General features: G+C 36.1%; 1 protein-coding gene across 5 annotated transcripts in view; it reads left to right on the top strand.

Moving 5' to 3' along the window:
• CNOT6 (CCR4-NOT transcription complex subunit 6) overlaps positions 1–24,359 on the top strand; it is a 67,228-nt gene extending 42,869 nt beyond the window's left edge. For 3 of the 5 annotated variants that reach the window (XM_027096486.1, XM_027096483.1, XM_027096487.1), the window contains 8 exons: positions 9,995–10,099; positions 10,182–10,250; positions 11,248–11,405; positions 12,211–12,365; positions 13,110–13,264; positions 14,187–14,417; positions 17,476–17,678; positions 19,836–24,359. In XM_027096486.1, the coding sequence (XP_026952287.1) occupies positions 9,995–10,099; positions 10,182–10,250; positions 11,248–11,405; positions 12,211–12,365; positions 13,110–13,264; positions 14,187–14,417; positions 17,476–17,678; positions 19,836–20,048 (1,289 nt within the window). In that variant the 3' untranslated portion in view covers positions 20,049–24,359. The remainder of the gene's footprint in view (positions 1–9,994; positions 10,100–10,181; positions 10,251–11,247; positions 11,406–12,210; positions 12,366–13,109; positions 13,265–14,186; positions 14,418–17,475; positions 17,679–19,835) is intronic. The other 2 variants (XM_027096485.1, XM_027096484.1) reach the window with 2 other exon arrangements.
• The last annotated feature ends 474 nt before the right edge of the window (positions 24,360–24,833 follow it).

The raw sequence follows: 24,833 nt of genomic DNA, 5'->3' as shown, positions 1-24,833 counted from the left end.
TCCATTTTCTACATCTGTGTCTTTATTCCTGTCCTGCCCCTAGGTTCTTCAGAACCATTTTTTCTTATTTTAGATTCCATATATACGTGTCAGCATATGGTATTTATTTTTCTCTTTCTGACTTACTTCACTCTGTGTGACGGTCTCTAGGTCCATCCACCTCACCACAAATAACTCAATTTTGTTTCTTTTTATGGCTGAGTAATATTCCATTGTATGTATGTGCCACATTTTTATCCATTCATCTGTTGATGGACACTTAGGTTGCTTCCATGTCCTGGCTATTGTAAATAGAGCTACAGTGAACATTGTGGTACATGACTCTTTGAATTATGGTTTTCTCAGGGTATATGCCCAGCAGTGGGATTGTTGGGTTGTATGGTAATTCTATTTTTAGTTTTGTAAGGAACCTCCATACTGTTCTCCATAGTGGCTGTATCAATTTACATTCCCACCAACAGTGCAAGAGGGTTCCCTTTTCTCCACACCCTCTCCAGCATTGATTGTTTGTAGACTTTTTGATGATGGTCATTCTGACAGGTGTGAGATGATACCTCACTGTAGTTTTGATTTGCATTTCTGTAATGATTAGTGATGTTGAGCATCCTTTCATGTGTTTGTTGGCAATCTGTATATCTTCTTTGGAGAAATATCTGTTTAGGTCTTCTGCCCATTTTTGGATTGGGTTGTTTGTTTTTTTTGATATTGAGCTGCATGATCTGCTTGTATATTTTGGAGATTAATCCTTTGTCAGTTGCTTCATTTGCAAATATTTTCTTCCATTCTGAGGGTTGTCTTTTGGTCTTCTTTATGGTTTCCTTTGCTGTGCAAAAGCTTTTAAGTTTCATTAGGTTCCATTTGCTTATTTTTGTTTTTATTTCCATTTCTCTAGGAGGTGGGCCAAAAAGGATATTGCTGTGATTTATGTCATAGAGTGTTCTGACTATGTTTTCCTCTAAGAGTTTTATAGTGTCTGGCCTTACATTTAGGTCTTTAATCCATTTTGAGTTTATTTTTATGTATGGTGTTAGGGAGTGTTCTAATTTCATTCTTTTACAAGTAGCTGTCCATTTTTCCCAGCACCACTTATTGAAGAGGCTGCCTTTTATCCATTGTATATTCTTGCCTCCTTTATCAAAGATAAGGTGACTGGGCTTCCCTGGTGGCGCAGTGGTTGAGAGTCCGCCTGCCGATGCAGGGGACGCGGGTTCGTGCCCGGTCTGGGAAGATCCCACATGCCACGGAGCGGCTAGGCCCATGAGCCGTGGCTGCCAAGCCTGCGCGTCCGGAGCCTGTGGTCCACCATGGGAGAGGCCACAACAGTGAGAGGCCCGCGTACCGCAAAAAAAAAAAAAAAAAGATAAGGTGACCATATGTGCGTGGGTTTCTATCCTGTTCCATTGATTGATATTTCTATTTTTGTGCCAGTACCATACGCTCTTGATTACTGTAGCTTTGTAGTATAGTCTGAAGTCAGGGAGCCTGATTCCTCCAGCTCCGTTTTTCTTTCTCAAGATTGCTTTGGCTATTCGTGTTTTTTTGTGTTTCCATACAAATTGTGAAAAAAAATTTTTTTTTTGGCGGTACGCAGGCCTCTCGCTGTTGTGGCCTCTCCCGTTGCAGAGCACAGGCTCCGGACGCGCAGGCTCAGCAGCCATGGCTCACGGGCCCAGCCGCTTCGCGGCACGTGTGATCCTCCCGGACTGGAGCACAAACCCGTGTCCCCTGCATTGGCAGGCGGACTCTCAACCACTGTGCCACCAGGGAAGCCCCAAATTGTGAAATTTTTTGTTCTAGTTCTATGAAAAATGCCATTGGTCATTTGATAGGGATTGCATTGAATCTGTAGGTTGCTTTGGGTAGTATAATCATTTTCACAATGTTGATTCTTCCAATCCAAGAACAAGGTATATCTCTCCATCTGCTTGTATCATCTTTAATTTGTTTCATCAGTGTCTTACAGTTTTCTGCGTACAGGTCTTTTGCCTCCTTAGGTAGGTTTATTCCTAGGTATTTTATTCTTTTTGTTGCAATGGTAAATGGGAGTGTTTCCTTAATTTCTCTTTCAGATTTTTCATCATTAGTGTATAGGAATGCAAGAGATTTCTGTGCATTAATTTTGTATCCTGCTACTTTATCAGATTCATTGCTTAGCTCTAGTAGTTGTCTGGTAGCATCTTTAGGATTCTGTATGTATAGTATCATGTCATCTGCAAACAGTGACAATTTTACTTCTTCTTTTCCAATTTGGATTCCTTTTATTTCCTTTTCTTCTCTGATTGCTGTGGCTAAAATTTCCAAAACTATGTTGAATAATAGGGGTGAGAGTGGGCAACCTTGTCTTGTTCCTGATCTTAGTGGAAATGGTTTCAGTTTTTCACCGTTGAGAGCAATGTTGGCTCTGGGTTTGTCATATATGGCCTTTCTTATGTTGAAGTAAGTTCCCTCTGTGCCTACTTTCTGGAGGGTTTTTATCATAAATGGGTATTGAATTTTGTCGAAAGCTTTTTCTGCATCTATTGAGATGATCGTGTGATTTTTCTCATTCAATTTGTTAATATGGTTTATCACATTGATTGATTTGTGTATATTGAAGAATCCTTGCATTCCTGGGATAAACCCCACCTGATCATGGTGTATGATCCTTTTAATGTGCTGTTGGATTATGTTTGCTAGTAGTTTGTTGAGGATTTTTGCATCTATGTTCATCTGTAATATTGGCCTGTAGTTTTCTTCTTTTGTGACATCTTTGTCTGGTTTTGGTATCAGGGTGATAGTGGCCTCATAGAATGAGTTTGGGATCGTTCCTCCCTCCGCAAATGTGTTTGGGATTGTTTGGAAGAGTTTGAGAAGTATAGGTGCTAGCTCTTCTCTAAATGTTTGATAGAATTTGCCTGTGAAGCCATCTGGTCCTGGGCTTTTGTTTGTTGGAAGATTTTTTTTTTTTAACTTCTTTATTTTTTTTTTGGGCCGCGTTGTGTCTTCGTTGCTGCGCACAGGCTTTCTCTAGTTGCAGTGAGCGGGGGCTACTCTTCGTTGCGGTGCGCGGGCTTCTCATTGCAGTGGCTTCTCTTTGTTGTGGAGCACGGGCTCTAGGCGCATGGACCTCAGTAGTTGTGGCGCACGGGCTTTCTTGCTCCGCGGCATATGGGATCTTCCCGGGTCAGGGCTCGAACCCGTGTCCCCTGCATTGGCAGGTGGGTTCTTAACCACTGCGCCACCAGGGAAGTCCTGTTGGAAGATTTTTAACCACAGTTTCAATTTCAGTGCTTGTGATTGGTCTGTTTGTATTTTCAGTTTCCTAGTTCAGTGTCAGAAGGTTGTGCTTTTCTAAGAATTTGTCCATTTCTTCCAGGTTGTCCATTTTATTGGCATATAGTTGCTTGTAGTAATCTCTCATGATCCTTTGTATTTCTGCAGTGTCAGTTGTTACTTCTCCGTTTTCATTTCTAATTCTATTGATTTGAGTCTTCTCGCTTTTTTTCTTGATGAGTGGCTAAAGGTTTATCAATTTTGTTTTATCTTCTCAAAGAACCAGCTTTTAGTTTTATTGATCTTTGCTATCATTTCTTTCATTTCTTTTTCATTTATTTCTGATCTGATCTTTATGATTTCTTTCCTTCTGTTAACTTTGGGGTTTTTTTTGGTGTTCTTCTCCTCTCTAATGCTTTAGGTGTAGGGTTAGTTTGTTTATTTGAGACATTTGTTGTTTCTTGAGGTAGGATTGTATTGCTGTAAACTTCCCTCTTAGAACTGCTTTTGCTGCATCCCATAGGTTTTGGGTCGTCGTGTTTTCATTGTCATTTGTTTCTAGGTATTTTTTGATTTCCTCTTTGATTTCTTCAGTGATCTCTTGGTTATTTAGTAGTGTATTGTTTAGCCTCATGTGTTTGTAGTTTTTACAGATTTTTTTCCTGTAATTGATATCTAGTCTCATAGCGTTGTAGCCGGAAAAGATACTTGATACTATTTCAATTTTCTTAAATTTACCAAGGCTTGATTTTGTATCATTCTACTTTGTTGAACCCAATTCTAGTTCTAGGAGTTGGTTTTTCTATTTTTTGTAGGTTTTTTAGTAATTAAAAAATTTTTTTCTATGTAGAAAATTAGTCACCTGCAAATAGGGAGAAGTTTATTTCTTTCCAATATGTATGCTTTTCTTTCCTTTTTCTTGCCTTATGGCACTGACCAGAACTTGCAGCTCTATGTTGAATAAGAGTTGTGAGAGCAGAGATCCCCCCTTTTCCCCGACCTTAGAAAGTATTCTGTCTTCATTGTTCAGTATAATGTTAGCATGGGTATTTTGTAGATGCCCTATCAATTTGAGGATTTTTCCTTCTATCCTTCTTTTTCTGAGAGTTTTAAATCATGAATGGGTATTTAATTTTGTCAAATGTTTGTTCTCCATCAGTTGATATGTGATATATAATTTTTCTTCTTTAGCCTGATAATTAATTTTTGAATATTGAACCAGGCTTGCATTCCTAGAATAAAATCCGCTTGATCATGGTGTACAATTTGTTTATTGCTGGTAAGTGTATGCTAATATTTTAATGATTTTTGACTGTATTCATGAGAGATATTTGTCTGTAGTTTTGTTTTTTGTTTGTTTTATACTCACTTTGCCTGGTTTTGGTATCAAGGTGATATTAGCTTTATGAAATGAATTTGAAAGTGTTCCCTCATCTTCTGTTTTCCAGAAGAGATTCTGTAGAATTAGAGTTAATCCTTTTTTAAATGTTTAGTAGAATTTTTCAGTGCAACAGTCTGGGTTGATTTCTTTTCTGGTAGTTTTAAATTCATTTCCTTTACTAGGTGTAGTGCTATTAAATTATCTACTGGGTGAGTTGTGATGATTTGTGTTTTTCAGGGAAGTGGCCCATATCATCTGTGTTGTTAAATTTATGTATGTAGAGTTGTTTATAGTATTCCCTTATCCTTCTGATTTCTGTAGGGTCTGTAGTGATACCCTTATTCCCTTTCGTTGTTGATATTAGTAATTTTTGTCTCTCTTTTTCTTTATCAGTCTTGGTTAAAGGTTCGTCAGTTTTATTGATCTTGTCAAAGAAACAGCTTTAAAATTTTTTTCCTCCATTTTTCTGTTTTCAGTTTCACTGATTTCTGCTCTTTAGTATTTCTATGCTGCTTTTTCTTTGGGTTTATTTTACTCTTTTTCTCTTGGTTGTTAGGGTAGAAGCTTAGATTATTGAATTGGGACTTTTTTCTTCTGATGTATGCATTTAGTGCTGTAACTCTCCCTCTTGGCCCTGCTTTAGCTGTGTCCAGCAACAAATTTTATTTTCACTAGCTCAGTGCATTTTGAAATTTCCCTTCAGACTTCCTCTTTGACCCATGGATCAGTCAGAATTTTCCAAGTGTTTGCACATTTTCCTGTTGTCTTTCAGTTACTGATTTTTAGTGTCATTCCATTGTGGTTGAAGAGTACATTCTACATAATTTCAGTTCTTTTAAATTTGTGGATGTTTGGTTTTATGGCCCAGGATATGATCTATCCTAGTATTTGTCCCTTGGGCATTGGGCAAGAGTTTTGTATTCTGCTGTTACTGTGTAGATGATGTATAAATAGTTAGATCCAATATATTTGTCTGATATCTATTAGATTGATGGTTTGTGGACTTTTGTCTGGTTCTATCAATTTTTCAGAGAGGGGTGTTGACGTCTTCAGCTGTAATTGTAGACTTCTCTATTGTCCTTTCAGTTCCATCAGTTTTTGGATGGAATTGTTTTTGCTTAAAATATTTTGCAGTTTTGTTGTTTGATAGATACACATTTAGAATTGCTAATTCTTCTTGGGGGATTGGCCCTTTATCGTTACATAAGGCCACTCGCAGTGTGGTGATTTTCTCTGAAATCTACTTGATCTGATATTAATATAGTCACTCCTGCTTTCCTCTGACTAATGTTTGCATGATTTTTTTTCCATCCTTTTCCTTTCAACCTGCTTATATTGTTATATTTGAAGTGAGTTTCTTGTTGATAGCATATAGTTGGGTCATGTTTTTAAATCCACACTGCCAATTTTCTGTCTTTTAATTGGTCTATTTAGACCATTTACATTTACTATAATTGTTGATTTATTGGGGCTTACATCGGCCACTTTATTTTTTGTTTTCTGTTTGTTCTCCTTGCTTTTGTTTTTCTGTTTTCTTTTTCTTGCTTTCCTATGGGTTATTTGAGCATCTTTTTACATTTCCATTTTAATTTGTCTGTGATGTGTTTGAATTATCTTTTTCAGTGGTTGCTCTAGGTATTTCAGTATATAAACTTAATTTATCATAGTCTTCTGGTGTTACTACTTTACCAGTTTGAGTGACATATAAAAACCATAGCTCTTTTTATGACCTTTTATTTGCCTGTTCCCCCAGTTAACTGCCAAACAAGATTCAGAAAACTTGAGAAGGAAAGCCTATTATATTTGCCCCCCCTTTTATTAAACCATAATCTTTTTTTTCCTTCCTGATATTCCAGGGTTCCTTCTATTATCATTTCCTTTCCATTTAGAGAACTTTCATTAATGGTTCTCTTAGGGGAGGGTCTGCTGGCAACAGAGTGTCTTAGTTCTCTGTCATCTGAAAATGTCTTTGTTTCTCCTTCATTCCCGAAGGATATTTTCGCTGGATATAGGATTCTGGGTTGACAGGTGTTTTCTTTCAGCACTTGAAAAATACCATGCCACTTTCTACTGGTTTGTGATGAGAAATTTGTGGTTATTCATATTGTTTTTCCCCTACAGATAAGGTTGTTTTTCTCTGGCTGCCTTCAAGATTTTTTCTTTGTCTTTAGTTTTCAGAAGTCTAATTATGATGTTGCTTGGTATAGATTCCTTTGGGTTTGTCCTGTTTGAAGTTTTTGAATCTGTAGGTTTAGGTTTCTTGCCAAATTGGGGGAACTTTCACCATTTCTTTAGTACTTCCTCAGCCCTGTGCTCTTCTGCTTCCGTTGCTCTGAGGACATGAATGTTAAATTTTTTGTTGTAGTTCCACTGGTCCCTGAGGCTCTCTGTTCATTTATTTTTTTCAATCTGTTTCCTTTCTGTTGTTCAGATTGCATAATTGTAGTGTTATACCTTCCAGTTCGCTGATTCTTTCCTTTGACCCTCCATTCTGCTGTTGAACCCATCCAACTGAGTTTTTTATTTCATTTATCCTATTTTACAGTTTTAATATTTCCATTTGGTTTTTACATTTCATTTGTTTACCAAAACTTTGTTTACTGAGTCTTCTTATTTTTTTGTCATTTTATTTCAGGCATGTTTGTAATTTTTCATTGAAGCATTTTTATCATGCCTTCTCTGTTTTGCTCAGATCATTCTAATGTTTCTATCATCTCAGTATTGGAATCTATTATCTTTTTCATTCAGTTTGAAATTTTCCTGGTTCTTGGTATGATTAGTGATTTTCACTTGAAGCTGGACATATTCACATTATGTTATAAGACTCTGGATCTTATTTAAACCTTTTTTGCTGGCTTTCTCTATCACTGCTGTGGCAGGGAAAATGGAGAACACCATCTCCTTACTGCCAGGGGAGGTAGGAGTTAAGATTCCACTTAGCCTTTGTTGACACCTGAGGGTCAGCTGGGTACAGGTGGCAGTTTTGGCTCCTTATGTGGTCTCCATAGTCACTGCATTGGGGTGACCTCATTACTGTTGGGAGATGGTAAAAGTCTTGACTCTCCTCAGCCTCCTCTGACGTCATCCCCAGAAGGGAGGTGGAGGAGCACCTCATTACTGCGGGTTGGGGTGATAGTCCAGGCTTCCCTTCTTGGTCTCTGCAGACACCACAGGGCGGAGGAGGAGGTGCTTGTTACTGCCTGGAGGGGATAAAAGTCCCAGCTACCTTCTTGGCCTTCTCTGACCCTACCCTGCTAGGGGTGTTGGGGTACCTCCTTACTTCCTCATAAGGGTGTAAGTCTAAGCTCCCTGCTTGGTCTTTGCTGGCCTGAGTAGAGAGGATGCCATGTATGTTTCTTTGGTGTTTAGCTGTAGTAGAGCTGTTACTATCTAAAAGTTTTGTTTTGTTAGGCTGCCCTTTCCTGGCCCTTTGGCGTTTGTTGGAATTTTTTTTCTGTACCCATAGGTGTTTCTGTGTTGCTGGCTTCTTAGCTCTGTGTCTGGGATATATGAGACAAATAGTAAACCCAAGGAATTCACCACTGTGTTGTTCCTCAGGTCCTGAAGTCTCTGAACATTCTGCCTTCTTACCACATTTCAGAGTCTTACATTTCTTTACACATAATTAATGGGATTTTAGTTGTATTCAGCAGGAGAAATAGGGAAAAGTATGTTTACTTCATCTTTCCAGAAACGACTTCTCTCATTCACTTTTGTTCCTTAGTTCTGAGACTCAGTATCATGTTTTAATTCCAGAATTGTATTGTACTTGTTAAGTTTACCCTATGTGTATTATTTTTCCAGGCAATGAAAAGTAGATTAAATTTAAAGGAATTCCAAAGAACAAGCAGATGTTGTGGGAAATATACCATTTGGCTTCATGCATTTATTAGGGAGTCAAAAATAGATGTTTGGGTTTGGGGATGGTTTTTAATTTTATAGAAAGATCTTAGAAGGGAGGATCACATAGTTATAAGTACTCAGCAGTTGCCTTTAAATATTTTTTGCACTAGAAAGTAGTAAAAATAACAGCAGTAATGTAGGTCTAGTTAGAATGGGATGCTTACCTGGTACTGAGAAGTTTTTTGATTGACTTCATTTTCTCAAGATATCCTTAACAGGGTCCTGGTAACTTTGAGGTTATAGCTACCTATCTCATAGGATTGTGACTAAATGAAAATTTTAGGACTCTGGTATCTGTAAAGAACTGTACACATATGGGGAATGATACTATTGTTACTTGTCTTCCTACAAATATATACCTTGCACTTATAGGAGCATGTTTTTACCTTTACAGTTCTTAAAATCCTAACTTAGGATTCTTCCCATCCGTGTAATCCAGCTTTTAATGAAGGATACTTCACTACCTCACAGGTCAGGGCATTTCATCTTAAATAATTCTAATGTTTAACAAACACTTCTATTCTGAGCTTGGTCCTCATTCTGCCTTTTGAGTCTACTCTTTCACAAGAGAAAAGGAAAAAAATACTTTTTTCTTTGTGTGGTGATCATTCTTATAGTCCATACCTTTTTTTTTTTTAAATTTGGAATGGCTAAGATCTCTCATCATTTTACCTATCTTCCATCTATAGAATTTATTAGTCTTTCTTAAAATGGAGCATGGGTAGGAACTTTGCTTTTGAAACAGTGTACTATGCTGTTCCTTGTACATAAGAAGTCCTTCTGAGAGAATTTGAGACTATTAACAATACATGTAAATCATTGCATTAGCTTTCATTTTTGGCACTTACGAAACAGTGATTGAATTTACTGTTGGATCACTGCCCTGGGGTTTTCCCCTTCATTAGTGGCTTAATCTTAAACCAGGTCTGTCCCATCCTGTTACTTTATTCATTAGAATTTTAAAAAAATCTAAGTGCTAGACAGCATTTGTCATTAGGATGTTTTCTTATTAACTTTGTAGCGTTCTTAAATTTTGATTCTGTGATTCATTATATTGGTTCTCACCTTTCCTTTGCCTAGTCCTTCTTCCAACTCTTCCCCAATCCAGTTTTACTCTCTTTTGATCATTATGAAAGTGTTGATGAGGCAGGGTCAGATGCAGAGCACTATTAGATATCTTCTAGATTGACATCAGTACATTAATAATCATTTTTTGGATACTTCTGTAGAATGTGGTATGAATCTTTTTTATTCTTCACATCAAAAGCTGAAAAAAAATAATATTCTAGTTTGGTATGTTGAGTTAATATAGTTTTTTATATACAGTTATATATGGTTAATATATATAGTTAATATACATTGTTATAGATGATCTGATAATTTTGGTATATTTTTCAGTTTTGAAATATTTTAGTATTTGTCTTGGTTTCATTTTACCTATTTAAAAAACATTTCCAGGAAATCCACTTACCCAGGATATATTGAACCTCTATCTGGAACCAGATGGAACAAGAAGGCTACTGAACTATTTGCTTGATAATTTGGCAGGTACTGCAAAAAGAAGTAAGTGGTCATTTGATTAAACCATTTTTTTTAGAAAGACATGTAAGAATATTGTTTAATTTTGTGTTTTATATTCAACTAGTTTCAACAGAACAACCACCTCCAAGATCTTGGATTATGTTACAAGAACCAGACAGAACACGGCCAACTGGTTGGTAGCCTAATTATTTAAATCTTATTTTTACTTTTTCTTTGTAAACCTAATAGTATTGTTGGTATGCTTTAGATTTTGGGCAGTGTTACAGTAGAATGCTTAAGGTTGATTTGGTTTGGGAGATAATAACGAAGACTTGATTACCTGGCCTCTTTACTATGCTACGGAAAGTTTGGTATAAAGCAGTACTTCTCAACCAGAGGTGATTTTATGCCCCAGAAGACATTTGGCAATGCCTGGAGATATTTTTTGATTGTTAACAACTGGTAGAAGTGCTCTTGGCATCTTGTGGCTAGAGATCAGAGGTGCTGCTGTTGAGGAACTCTGCTCTAAAGTATTGATCAAATTCAGTTATAATAAATACATGAAAATCTTTCTATACTGTAAGTTTCCAAACTGTACTGTGTTCCAGATGTATTTGATAATACAAAAGTTTAAGATAGCCAAAACACCTACTTAAAAGAGAAGTTGAACTAATGACCTCTAATCTCCTTTTAAAATTGTATGAAAATAGTTTGAGCACTTCTGTGATGTGTGCAACAGGATTTGGTCTATAATACCCCTTTTCTTTCATGTGAATTAATAGTAGTTGCTCTGTAGAAGAAAAGTAGAGATGCCTGTTAAGAAAACTACCTGTCGGGTTTTCACATTCTACATTAACAATAGTTGAAGTGGTGGAGGGAACATAGAAATGAGGAGCCCTGGTCTTAGAGGCTGAAGGACTTAAGATCGTATTCTGTTAGTTTTTGAACCTTCTGTGTGTACCTCTGTAGCAGGAAACACATTATTTATTTATATTATAATTTGTTCACGTATCTGTCCTTCATTTATTTTCTAACATTACTTATGCCATGTCTGGCATATAGTAGTTTTTCAGTGAATATATATTGAATAAATAAAGTCAAACTTAGCATTTAAGTGAAAACTATTGAAATTAATTATGTTTTTTTTTTTCTGCCACGTGTGTGAATAAGTAAAGTTATCTTTCCTACAGCCTTGTTTTCTGTCATGTGCTATAATGTTCTTTGTGATAAATATGCGACCCGGCAGTTATATGGCTACTGTCCATCATGGGCACTAAATTGGGACTACAGGAAAAAGGCCATTATTCAAGAAATCTTGAGTTGCAATGCTGATGTCATAAGTCTTCAGGTAAGTCATCAGAAGAGCACTTGTTTAAATTGCAGAAATGCCCCAACATTGATCAAGCAAGGAACAGCTTGGGAACGCATTACACTGACACATATGAAGTCCTAGCTTTAGCAGTTATTAAAATATGGACTTTTTCTGTATTTAGTGAATTCTGGGAGCATTCACTGCCTGCTGTGCTTTGTAGCAGTGTGCTGCCAAATTAAGCAGATGGGTTAAGCTGGGTTTTAAGTGTTTGCTATGACAGCTAAATGTTTACTTTTTCCTCCCTGATGCTCCTGTACACTATTTTTTAATTGGGTGGCAATGTTACTAAAATTGTAACACTATCAAGGTATAATTTTGCTTTACTACCAGTGGTAATTGAATAGTTAGGTCAAAGTAGAAAGGGCATTGAACCTGGTGCACAGTAACTGAGTTCTCAGTCCAACTCTCATAATAACTTACATGACCTTGGGCAAGTCACTCTCCTTGTGGTGTGAAATTTGATCTGTGGAGTTCCTGTTACCTCTCTGATTTTTGTTCTACACCAATTCTAAAATATAAGGAAAAATATATGCATAGGGGTATATGTCTTTCTATTCTTTACTCCTAAACAATAAAGAATTAACCTTATCAACTGGTACCTGTAAAATGACAGGTAGGTGTTCTGATTGGTTTCAGATAAATTACATCGAAAAAATGTAATTCTTCATTCTGCAGATCAGTCCTTTGAAATTCTTTTAAGTTCTTAAACTGTACATATAAAGGTAATGCATAGGACTGATTTTTGTCTTATGAAATAACTCTGCTATTTACAATTTTTCAGGAGGTTGAAACAGAACAGTATTACAGTTTTTTTCTGGTAGAACTGAAAGAACGTGGCTATAATGGATTCTTTAGTCCTAAATCTAGAGCTAGGACAATGTCAGAACAAGAAAGAAAACATGTTGATGGCTGTGCAATATTCTTTAAGACAGAAAAGTAAGTCATCTTCTTTCTTTCTTTCTTTTCTTTTTTTTTTTTTTTTGCTGAGCCACATGGCATGCAGGATCTTAGTTTCCAGACCAGGCATCGAACCTTGCCTCCTGCAGTGGAAGTGCAGAGTCCTAACTACTGGACTGCCAGGGAATTCCCAGTCATCTTATTTCTTAAAAAGAAAACTTTCTCTGTTTGCAGGATGGAGGCCAAGGGAATGGAAGTTAGTTGGCAAATAAGAGAATGAGGCGTTTCATTATTACTCAAGAAAACAGTACTGTTGACTTAGAGGGTTTTGTTTTGATTCATCAGAAATAGTGTTTTGGAGGGCATGTTGAAAGTGCTGCTGTTTCTTCAGGTGTTTGCTAGGGTTTAACTCCAGTTGTTACTTGAAACACCTTGTAATTGCATTCCCTCTGGGATGGTGGAGAGATTCTTAAGCGTGTACTTAGGAAGAGAATTATTTTAAAATTATAAGATGGAATTTTCCAATGTGAAACCTAAACAGAAGATGACTACATTTTCTTAAGTTGTAAAAGTTTATCAAAATGTTATTTGTATCCGTAACAGACTGAGAACAACATAAATGGACATGGGAAGCTTGGTGTTAAGTGTGGAGGATTTTCCATAATGTAATTTACATGCCATCATATCTGTTAAGGAAGTTGGGGAAAATTGCATTTTCCACAAAGCTAATGTCTTGGTATTCTCAATTTTATATTTGTGTGTGTGTGTTTGTTTTTGTTTTAGATTTACTTTGGTTCAGAAACACACTGTTGAATTTAATCAGCTAGCAATGGCAAATTCAGAAGGGTCTGAAGCTATGCTGAATAGAGTCATGACAAAAGATAACATTGGAGTTGCTGTACTGCTAGAACTTCGAAAGGAATTGATTGAAATGTCATGTGAGTGACTTTTCCACTTCCTATGAAATTGACCTCCAAAATTTAATAGAAAACAAAAAATTTGTTACATATTAATAGTCTTGTCTAACATCTGAAGAAACTCAGAATTTAAATCTTAGATTCTAAAACCTTATATCCATTTATCTCTACCGCAAAGCTCAAGATGAGGAAACATTGCCCAGAAAACTATGTCAAATCTTAAAAGGCTTAAAGCCAAAGGAAAAAAACAGCTTTCTTTTCTCCTCAAGAATTTTTCACATAAAATGCTGAAGTGTAAATATTAGTTAAAATGACTGCTCAGAGAGAAGAACTCCATACACTTACATAATTTCTTGGCAACAGGGATATTCTGTATGCTGACTTCTCTTCCTGACCTTTTTAGTCATTATTTTAAAGGTCTTGAGTTTAGGAGAAATGGACCACTTATTTCAAATTAAATGTGTGTTTAGAGTGACCTTCATGCTACGAACTGAAACTTCTGTCACTTGAGGAACAGTTGGAAATGGGGATATTTAATCTGAGGGATAAAAAGATGAAAGATGGAACTTAATGACTATCTTAAACATATCTTAAGAAAAAGGGTGTCAGTTTAATTTTATGATGCTCAATTTAGGACATCTAGAAGACCAGAAGTTTTAAGGAGATGGAACTATTTAAAAATCAAGCTGTCCCAAATAGAATGGGCTGTCTCTGTTCAAGTAGTGAATACCCTATTCTGGAAGTACTCAACCGAGAGGTTAGATGTCTATTTCTCAGGTTTGTTGTAGGGTAGATTCAGTCATCAGGTGGGAGATTGTTAACTAAATTTTAGACTTCTTTATTATTCCCAAGATTCTGAGATATTACTTGCTTTCAGACCCTGTGAGCATATATGGGGTTATGGACAGGTTTTGTTTGTTTCTTTTCTTTTTATCTAATATAGCTGGAAAGCCACATCTTGGAACAGAAAAACAACTTATTCTCGTGGCTAATGCTCATATGCACTGGGACCCTGAATACTCTGATGTGAAGTTGGTTCAAACAATGATGTTCCTCTCAGAAGTGAAGAACATCATTGATAAAGCCTCGAGAAGCCTCCAGTCCAGTGCATTGGGAGAATTTGGAACTATTCCACTGGTGTTGTGTGCAGATCTTAATTCTTTGCCGGACTCTGGTAAAAACAAAACAAAACAAAACAATGCTATTTTATATAGAATGCTTACTGACTTAAAATGTTTTTGTAATGTGTTGTTTCTTATAATTCCAAATTTAGTCAAAATGAAAATTCAATTTATAGTGGCAGCTATGAATCAGGTTAAAAAAAATGTGTTGTGGAGTAGGGGAACCATTTTGAAAATGAAATGGTATTATGAAAAACCTCAGGAGGAAGGATGTTAATCATCTTCAGTAAACACGTAGGTGATAACTTGAAGTAACTTATTAAAGAACATATAATTGTATTTCATTATCCCCAGGTTATATGTAATGCACACTCTGAAAAGGTTATTAAGACAGACTCTTTGGGATTCCAGCATGTGGTAATAAAATCCAGTTTAAATTTGACCGTATATTAAAGGATCTCCAGTTTTGATGGGCTTGATTAGAAAAATACACCTCAGGTGGAAATTGAGATTTTTTTTTTATTTACTCAGATCAGGCAAGTGATTTTAACAAAAAAAGATCAAGAATCTTGATTTTTAATCACAAAGTAGAAGAATACAGAAAGCCTTATTCTTAAATACTTTTCCATAGTTAGTACAGTGAGTAAAAGCCATAGTCCTTGTAATATCAAACTAAGTATTTCTTTTTGTCTTTTGGCTCCTTGTTTATACTTTCTCACATACATACACAAGAATACTTTTCCTTGGACTTACATGCATGCAAGAATGCGCACATTCACACGCTCGGAGTGGTTAAATTCAGTAGCACATCACTGCTATCACAATAGATGAGAGAATAGATAATAAGTTAGAAACTATGTTAAAATTCGTTTTCAGGGCTTCCCTGGTGGCGCAGTTGAGAGTCCTCCTGCTGATGCAGGGGACACAGGTTCGTGCCTCGGTCCGGGAAGATCCCACATGCCACGGAGCGGCTGGGCCCGTGAGCCATGGCCGCTGAGCCTGCGCGTCCGGAGCCTGTTCTCCGCAACGGGAGTGGCCACAACAGTGAGAGGGCCGTGTACCGCAAAAAAAAAAAAAAAAAAAATCGTTTTCGGGGAAATAAAGGTGTCTAAGATCCATAATTCTTCTTTCAAAGCCATCTGGGGATTACCGGCAATTTCTCTACATGCCTTGCATCCTCTTTTTAGCTACAAAGTATCTGAGGGGCCAAGAGAGACTCTTGTCAAATAATGCAGATCTTAGGACCTATTTCCATGTTGCAAAATACAGTATTTTAATAGCAAACACATGGGAAAATGTCCAGTCTTGTTAACTAATTAAATGAAAGTTAAATATTTGCAGAACCCATCGTATGCTTCGCATATTGGAAAAATACTGTCCAGGGATGCTGAAGTTGCTCTGTAACTCTTTCAGAGTTGGCTCTGTGTGTGTGTGTATGTGTGTGTGTGTGTGTGTGTATACATTTTTCATTTTCACCAAGAACTTTATTGAACAGCGTATTCACCGTTTTGTTCTACTACGTTCTGCCATTTTTCAGGCAACTTCATAATTCCATCTTCCCAAAACTTTTTATCTTTTTGAGCAAAGAACTGTTCCAGGTGCCTTTTACAGTCTTCCAGGGAATTGAAATTTTTTCCATTAAGAGAATTTTGTAAAGACTGAAATCAATGGAAATCCGAAGGTGCAATGCCTATTGAATATGGCTGATGAATCAGAACTTCCCAGCCAAGCTGTAACAGTTTTTGCCTGGCCATCAAAGAAACATGCGGTCTTGCATTATCCTGATGGAAGATTATGCGTTTTCTGTTGACTAATTCCAGACGCTTTTTGTCGAGTGCTGCTTTCAGTTGGTCTAATTGAGAGCAGTACTTGTTGGAATTTAATCGTTTGGTTTTCCGGAAGGAGCTTATAATAGAGGACTCCCTTCCAATCCCACTATATATACAATATCATCTTCTTTGAATGAAGACCGGCCTTTGGTGTGGTTGGTGATAGTTCATTTTGCTTGCCCCACGATCTTTTCCATTCCACATGGTTGTACAGTATCCACTTTTCATCAGCCATCACAATTTGTTTTAAAAACGGAACATTTTCATTATATTTCGGTAGAGAATCGCACGCGGAAGTTGGTCAAGAAGGTTTTTTTCACTTACGGGGAACCCAAAAATCAAAGCAATTAACATAACCAAGCTGGTGCAGATGATTTTCAACGCTTGATTTGGATATTTTGAGTATGTTGGCTATCTCTCGCGTGGTACAGCGTTGATTGTTCTCAATTAATGTCTCTGTTTGATTGCTATCAACTTCAACTGATCTACCCGACTGTGGAGCATTAAACATTGAGAAATCTGCAGCACGAAACTTTGCAAACTACTTTTGACACGTTCAGTCAGTCACGGCACCTTCTCCATACACTGCACAAATTTTTTTGCGTTTCAGTTGCATTTTTAACTTTGTTTAAATAGTAAGGCATAATATGCTGAAAACGTTGCTTTTTTTCTTCCATCTTCAGTATTAAAATGGCTACACAAAAATTCACCAATTTTGAGAAGTTTCTTTTTAAATGCACACTGATATGACTGCTGTCACAGTCTAACAAAATTGTTTCGAATGAACTTAAGTGCTACTGGAGCCATCTTACGGAAAACACTGAAAGAACTTTTTGGCCAACCCAATGTATATTTAGGAATGATGAATCCTAGTCTTGGTATTTTATACTAAGCATAGCAGAAACCTACATACTAAGATGTTGATTATAGTATTCTTTTTTTTTTAAGGTAGAAATAACATGAATTCAAAAAAATAAGGAACTAGCTTAACAAATACTATACATCAGCCCAGTTGTATTATGCAATCATTAAAAAAAATAATTGAGAAGACATATGAACATAAGTTCATGTGATACAGTATAGAATATTCAGTATACTATGATTAAAACCGTGTAAAAATGGGTTTATACAAGTTTTGGCAAATGTGAAAAACAGTGAAACATTTTAGAAAGTGGGAATATGTGTGATTTAAAACTTTACTACCGAATTATGTTTTTAGTTATGTGTTGTACACTGTGTATTATACTTGACAGTGCAAAAAGTACATTTATTTTCATTATAGGTGTTGTGGAATATTTGAGCACTGGTGGAGTAGAAACAAATCATAAAGACTTTAAGGAACTGAGATATAATGAAAGTCTTACAAACTTCAGCTGTAATGGGAAAAATGGGACAACCAATGGAAGGATCACTCATGGTTTCAAGTTAAAGAGTGCCTATGAGAGTGGCCTGATGCCTTACACAAATTACACGTTTGATTTTAAGGTGAGTTTTGAGATAATAAACTTTTAAAGCCTTCATTTCTTTAAAGTGTCTTATAACTTTATGATGGCTTTAAATGTTAATGCTCAGAATGGAATTAAGCCATCTCGAACTAGTTGACAGCAGCATTCTTTTATTACCGGCCTCTCCCATTGTAGAGCACAGGCTCCGGATGCACAGGCTCAGCGGCCATGGCTCACGGGCCTAGCCGCTTCGCGGCAGGTGGGATCTTACCGGATTGGGGCATGAACCCGTGTCCCCTGCATCAGCAGGCAGACTCTCAACCACTGTGCCACCAGGGAAGCCCTCTTTTATTACTTTTAATGTAGAATTCCATGTGATTAGAGTCCCATCCGTACTTTATAGATACCTATTAGAATCATTTCCAAGGTAAGAAATCAGATGAAATAATGATAGTAAATCCTGAGTTAACTGTCACCTTTTTGGGGCAATTATTTTTTTTTTATAGGCTCATTACTAACAGCTGGATATGCAGGGCCATCATATTTAATTTGCTGTCAAATTTGTTCCATCTCTATTTCAGTTTAACTGAAACTGTACTACTTGAGAACCAAAATGTCTTTTATTATTAGCCATTTTAAAATTTCTAATATATATATTATTTATATGCCTTGTTACACAATTAATGGATTACAATATGGAGCCTTTTCCTTAGTAATTCTCCTCATTTTTATTATCTGTGGTTGTTTAGGACTTGTGTTCAACTGTCCTTTTTAGCCACCTTTTGCATTTACGCTCTCTAAAATCCTAATTTTCCATTTCTAACCTGCTGAGAAAATAATCATTCAGGTTAGATTGTCTATTAGAATAGTGTAAATACTTGTGTTAACTGGTTCTTAATTTTAGAGGGGAGGTTGTTTAGACTCCTTTGAGAAACTGTTGAAAACTGACGATTTTTTTTTATTTGGCTTTGGAGGATCCACAGTACTGTAGATAATGATTTAACCCTGGGAACAGATGAGTGTGTAGAGTTGAAGAGAGACTGGAGTAGACTGGGGAAAACTAACATGTAGATGACAGTAACCAGAGAGGTGGAAAACCAGAACAGTATAGGAACTTAAATGCAAGGAAAGAAAGCCTTTCTAGGGAAAGAGGTGTGTGTGTTAAGCTTCAGAAAGATATTGATAAGAGTTGTTTCACTTGAGAGCTAGTAGTCAGAGAAACTAGAATATGATGAGTTGGAGAATAACTGAGCAATGAGGTAGGAAAAACCAACTTTTAGATTCTTATTTCAAGCAGGTTGATTGAAGAAGAGGTGAGGGTGATAACTAAAAGGTGGGAGAGATTAGGGATTTTTTTTTTTTTCCTCTTGTTCCTGTTCCTGATAGAAAGTTAGGAAGAAGACTCTTGAACATGCTTAAATGTTCTTGGCCAGGAGCATGTAAAGGAGAGTCTGAAGTTATAGGGAGGAAAGGAGCAAACCAAGAGTAACCTAGCTGTGTGCCAGATGCTGTGTCTGGGTACTGTTGAGGTTGTTGAGAGCAGAGACAGCCTGGCCCTCGTGGAATCATGTTCTGGTGGGAGAGATAGGTCTCAACCACACAAATGAGTATATAGTTACACCTTGGGGGAGTGTGTTAGCAAGGGAAAAGAATCAGAGGTGGTAGGAGCTATTAAGTGGGTGAGGGCAGGATTCAGGAAGGCCTTGGGAAAGTGATTAAACTTGGCACTTGAAGGTTGAGAAGGAGTTAGCCAGTTGACAAGTAGAAGAAAGTGTTCCAGACATGTGTGGAGGCCCTGGGGCAGGAAAGAGCTTGGCGCCTACAAGGAATGTACCCCACTTCACACCGCACCTCCCTACTCCCCAAAAAGGGCCAGTATGGCAGTGGAGTAGTGAGCAAGGAAAAGTGTCACAAATTAAGTTAGGAAAGAGAAGCAGAGGCCCTATCATGAAGGATTCTTTAGGTCGTGTTAAAGATTTTGAAAAGATTCAGATAGGAGGAAGAATGATTATCATCCCTAAACTTTCTTCATTCTCACATTTGGGGATGCCATTTGGTTTATGTAGTATTGCCTTTTCCTACAGGCTAATAAGTTTCTTTGTTTGACTCTAAGAATATGTCTTGAAAGTTCTCAGTGTTCAAGTGTTATCTTATGTGGGGCCTTGTCTTTTTTTTCTTTTTGCCTTCTGTTTTTCAGGGTATAATTGACTACATCTTCTATTCTAAACCTCAGCTGAACACTTTAGGCATCCTGGGACCTCTGGACCACCATTGGCTAGTTGAGAACAATATCAGCGGCTGCCCACACCCACTCATCCCCTCTGACCACTTCTCACTTTTTGCACAACTGGAGCTCTTACTGCCTTTCCTGCCCCAAGTTAACGGCATTCACCTTCCTGGCAGGAGGTAGTCAAGTACCTTCAGAGGATGACCTCAGTTTCACTCGTAAACTCGTAAAAAATCTGAATATAGGGGAGTGAGGTATGGCCACTAGGGATTTTTTTTCCTTAATGATGATTTGAGTTTTCAATCTGATTATTTGATAAGGATATAGTATGAAAGCCAGGTGCTAGCAAACAGACAAATTCTGAGCCCGATATGCTTTATATACTGTTAGACAGGGACTGGTGTGTTTGCACCTATCTTTAATTTGTTACAAGTAATTTTCCTGTTTCTTCTATCCAATATAATATTTTCATGCCTTGAAATAGGAAAATGTTTGAACAGCATATTCTCTTTGCACAGAAATCTGTAGCACTACTTTTTTGAGGCCAGTAATAACATCCAGAGATCATTCTTCCATACTTTACTCCCTCCTTTTTCAGACTTGTTTGTAAAATATAGAATTTAAATTTAGCCTTTATGATTGTATATGATCCACAGAAGACCTGATTTATGAAATTTTGTACTAAAAAAATCAGATTTGGAAATGATTGTATTGTAATCTAAGGCTAAGTTTTTTTTACCTGTTTCATGTGTTATAAAGGCCAGCTTGTAAAAGAAGTTGCAACAGACTTTCTCTGCTGATGATTTGCACTGTTAGGGTTTTGTTAGCCCTTTTGTACTACTTTGTTTTTAAATTGAGAACATTGCTCTTTAAATCTAAATCTGTTTAAAGTTTAGGACATTTTCTTGGACCAGAGGCAACTTACCCATGAATTCCTGGGTTTTTACAAAAAACTATCTACCAGGACAGATAAGCTGAGCAGTGAATGATCTGTAGGCATTATGGACTGAATGTAATGGTTGATATATGTACATTCTGATATTTTTAAATCCTCAGCTTTTTTAAGTTACAAAATTACAGCTGCTTAGGGACAGCTTCTTAACTCCTTTTTGAGACACTTCCTGTCCTATCTCCACTGTGCCTGCCTGAATTTGTTCTCACCAAGCACTGCCTGTGCATGCAGAGAAAATCTGTGCATCCTCTTTTATATTTTTAAATACTGTTTAACATTTGTCAGAGTTTTATGAAAATGCTTTTGTATGGGCTGTGGCTTTTTTTCCATTGTGAAGCATTGAATATCACATTTTGGAACATGTTCATAGGGTGGGTCCCTGGGTCTTTACTCACCAGACCCAAGCACTGCTTCTTGGTGTCATTGCACAGTGCTGTTCATCACCCAGAGTACTAGTATCATGTGAATTCTTTTTGTTTTCTATGTATTCCTTAGTTTCCATGTTTTTTAGAAATCATTCCTTTAAAAAAAAAAGTAATTTTCCATTTATGAAGCAGTATAAAATAAATGAGATGTATTTTCAAAACAGGTCCCTAAGACAATACTTCAGATCATTTTAAAAGTGACTAAGTCATTTTAACATGTCAACCAAGATAAAAGTTATATTATACCTTGTATTTTGCCCATAGTGCTGTTAGTAGAGATTAAAGCCAGCTTTAACTTTGCAAAGTTAACTCCTATATGTTCTGTTCTCATTCATTCATTCTCTCAAAAAAATCAAATGAATTCACAGGGAACTTGGTCTAACTGCTTTTGTTTCAACTGCAGGCAGGGGAGCAAAAGGACACCATGTATGTGAGCATTAAGAAAAGAAATTGTTGAATGTTAGTAACAGTTTTTATACAGAGAGTGAGTCATTTTGGATAATGACTTAAAATTTTATGAAAAATGTTTAGCACTTAAATGTGCTTATTCTGTTTTTAAGAGAAAATAAAATCTCATACTGTTTAAGTAAATGATTCTTTTTTTTTTTTTTTTCTTTTTCTTTAAAAAAAAAGAAAAAATTCTCCAAAAGGTTTTGATCTTGAATCTTTGTCTGGGACCTGGTTTTTCCTTTGAAGTTTTTTTTTTTTTTTTTTTTTTAAACATTTTGTTGTGATGGTTTTTTATTTTTTGCTTTTTGTTTTAAGTTGTGCTGGCACCGAACACATCCAGTTTATAGTCAGTACATTGGAAAGCTGGTATTACTGATATAGAACCAATGCATAACTTTTATGGGGTTTCTTTTTGGGTTTTTTGTTTTGTTTGTAAAGTGTGAATAAAAGGTGTGTTTACTCATTTATCCTAAACACTGTGTTGGTAATGTGCATCATGACAATTTCCAGCAAGGGCAAGCTGGAGCTGGTTGGACTGATGAGATGAAGGAAACTGCTTTTCTTATGATCTGCATTATATAATAACAGGTCCAGAGAGCTTTATGGAAGGGGAAGGGGAGAAGCACTTACTCTGTTTATGGAGGATATATTCTTTTCATAGATGCTGGAACTAGAGTGCACTTGTTAGATGCTAAAGGTTTGAGCTTTACATAAAATGTTTTCATCTGTGTTTGTTACTGTCTACAAAATATTTGAATTTGGGGGCAGCATAGTAAGATATAATGGCCTGTTACGTCTTGAAAATATTTGTTCTTGCCTCTTCTAGGCAGACTGCATTCTGTGGCAGACTACCTTCTGTGGGTCAGTTTGAACAGCTTCTCCACCTTATTAGATAGTGATAAATTGAACCAAGAGTGTAGATTTACAACTGTAACCTTTAAAAGAGAGAAAAATATTTTAAGTCTACAGGGAATAAATGGTCACACCAAAATAGACTGATAAGCAAGATTTTGTGTTTTAAGTATCTTCTGTGTCCTGAATAATTTCCAATAATCCGTACTCCCTAAAATGCAATAAAAACTAGTATGTTTTCACAGTATAGGTTTTCTTCAAAAATTCTGTAACAAATATATTTAATGTGGTGTTGCCATAATGTAATTTCAGTATTCTTACTGGATAAATCCATTTTATGAATGTTTTACAGAAAATTCGGGGTATATTTTCTGTTTTTAATGATCAGAAATTTGGAGGCGCTCAGTTCCTTGTAAATCTCTTGAAGTACAGTTTACTGTATTAGTGATAATTATTTATGCTTTAAGAATTTAAACAATGTTCATCAAAATTAATTTATGGCATAATTTAAACTAAAGTTGTAGAAATAAATTGTTGATTGCAACTTTAATAGTCCTAGAAGATAGGCAGGGAACATCTCCAAGAAATGTGCTTTTATTTTTACTTGATTTGGTGACAGCCAGGAAAACTTACTTTGAGTTAGCACTTTGAAACCTAAGGACATTATTAAATTGGGTAGAATGCACTTCTAAATGTTGAAATTAAAATTTCAAAGCTCTTAAAAGATTTCCGGTTTTCAATAATAAACTCCAATTTTAGTATTCCATTTTTTACTATTTAAACTTATAGAATTCGTTTCCATAGTGACTTTTAAGGTTTTGGGGTCATGCTATATAAGTATAAAAGCCAACCTAAGCAAAGCAGTTATAGCAATTTGCTCTTTTAATGAACCAATAAGAATACCCGGTACAAATGCTGCAGATATTTCAAAGAAAACCTTTAGCAAGTGTTTCTCCCCTACTTGTAAACAGTATTTTGAGATGTTCACTTTGCTCTTCTTTTTGGTTACATAAATTTTAGTAACCAGTATGTTGAAGTAGTGTTTAAAATAGAATATCTAGTCTTTATTTACAATACATTAAATTGTGTAATGCACTGGACTAAGTTTTGTTTACCATTCATGTAACAAAACCCAGCACATTATCTGCACTAAGCTCAAAGAATGTCCCATTTGCCTAGGCAGCTCTTCGATAAGGGTAATGGGAAACTGAATATGACCTATGGACTGGTGGTAACAAGGGCTTTTACTCTTCTTTTCAGTGGAACCTTCTTGGTCAAATTGTAACTAGCTAGTATTATATTTATATACAGGGTCTCTTTTCTTTACCGATGTATTTTCCTACTCATAGTCAACCAATAAATTCAATTACCTGTTTCAAATATTTTTAAAGTGTAATTTGTATAGCTGTAGTATTGAGGTTTGAGAAAATATGTGTTAATCAGCAGACCACCTATTTAAAATTCTGAGTCATCTGGGACAGGGTTATAACTCACCCTTTGAAAGGGAAGAGTGAACGGGGACAGTGCTATGATATAGGGAGATGGTGTAAACTTAAGGATCTCCTTATTGGCTGTGGTATTCTGTATAACACTCATATCTTTGCCAAAGTTCAATTTTATATTTAGGCAACTGATGATCCTTTTGTATTTAGGATTTTTGTTGTTGTTACCATATACCTCATAGTATAAGAAATGGGCTCATGTGTCTTTCATCCTTTGGAAGGAGGTTGACATATTTTGAATAAATGCTTTTAATACAGTAGCAAACATTGTATTGGTGGGGTTATATTAATTCATTAAATGTTTTAATTGTTACATGTATAGTTTGTTGTATATATAAACTTTAAAATTGTCTGACTTCCCAACTCTTCAGAGCATTGAGTCTATTTTTAGAAACTACTTCTTTAACAAATAAATGTAAATTTTTATATAGATGCTGGAAAAAAAATCCTTTAAAATCACAGCACAATTAGATAAAATGAATGTTTGCTGAGATGTCCAGTTTTTAAAGTAGGCATTTTCTACCTAATCCTTAATATATAATTTTATCTCTCTAACAGAAGTCTTGTTCTTCCTTATGATTGCCAAAAAAATGTTGTAGAAGTTAATGAAATATGCCCATATTTATAAATTCTAGTTCTGTAGAGGAACAAGTATCTAAGGAAACATGAACTGACATATATATGCAATAAAGTTTTCAGGTTTTAGGTAAAAATGTTATATATATTGAGAATTCCCTTCTTTGAGTGTTATTTATGTATTCAAATTTAAATTGAGTTTAAAATAAGC

The sequence above is a fragment of the Aethalodelphis obliquidens genome, unplaced genomic scaffold, assembly GCF_003676395.1.
Source record: "Aethalodelphis obliquidens isolate GAN/ISIS:26980383/991018 unplaced genomic scaffold, ASM367639v1 scaffold102, whole genome shotgun sequence".
Lineage (NCBI taxonomy): Eukaryota > Metazoa > Chordata > Mammalia > Artiodactyla > Delphinidae > Aethalodelphis > Aethalodelphis obliquidens.
The sequence above is the reverse complement of the archived record's forward strand: the minus strand, read 5'-3'. Positions and strand labels throughout refer to the sequence as shown.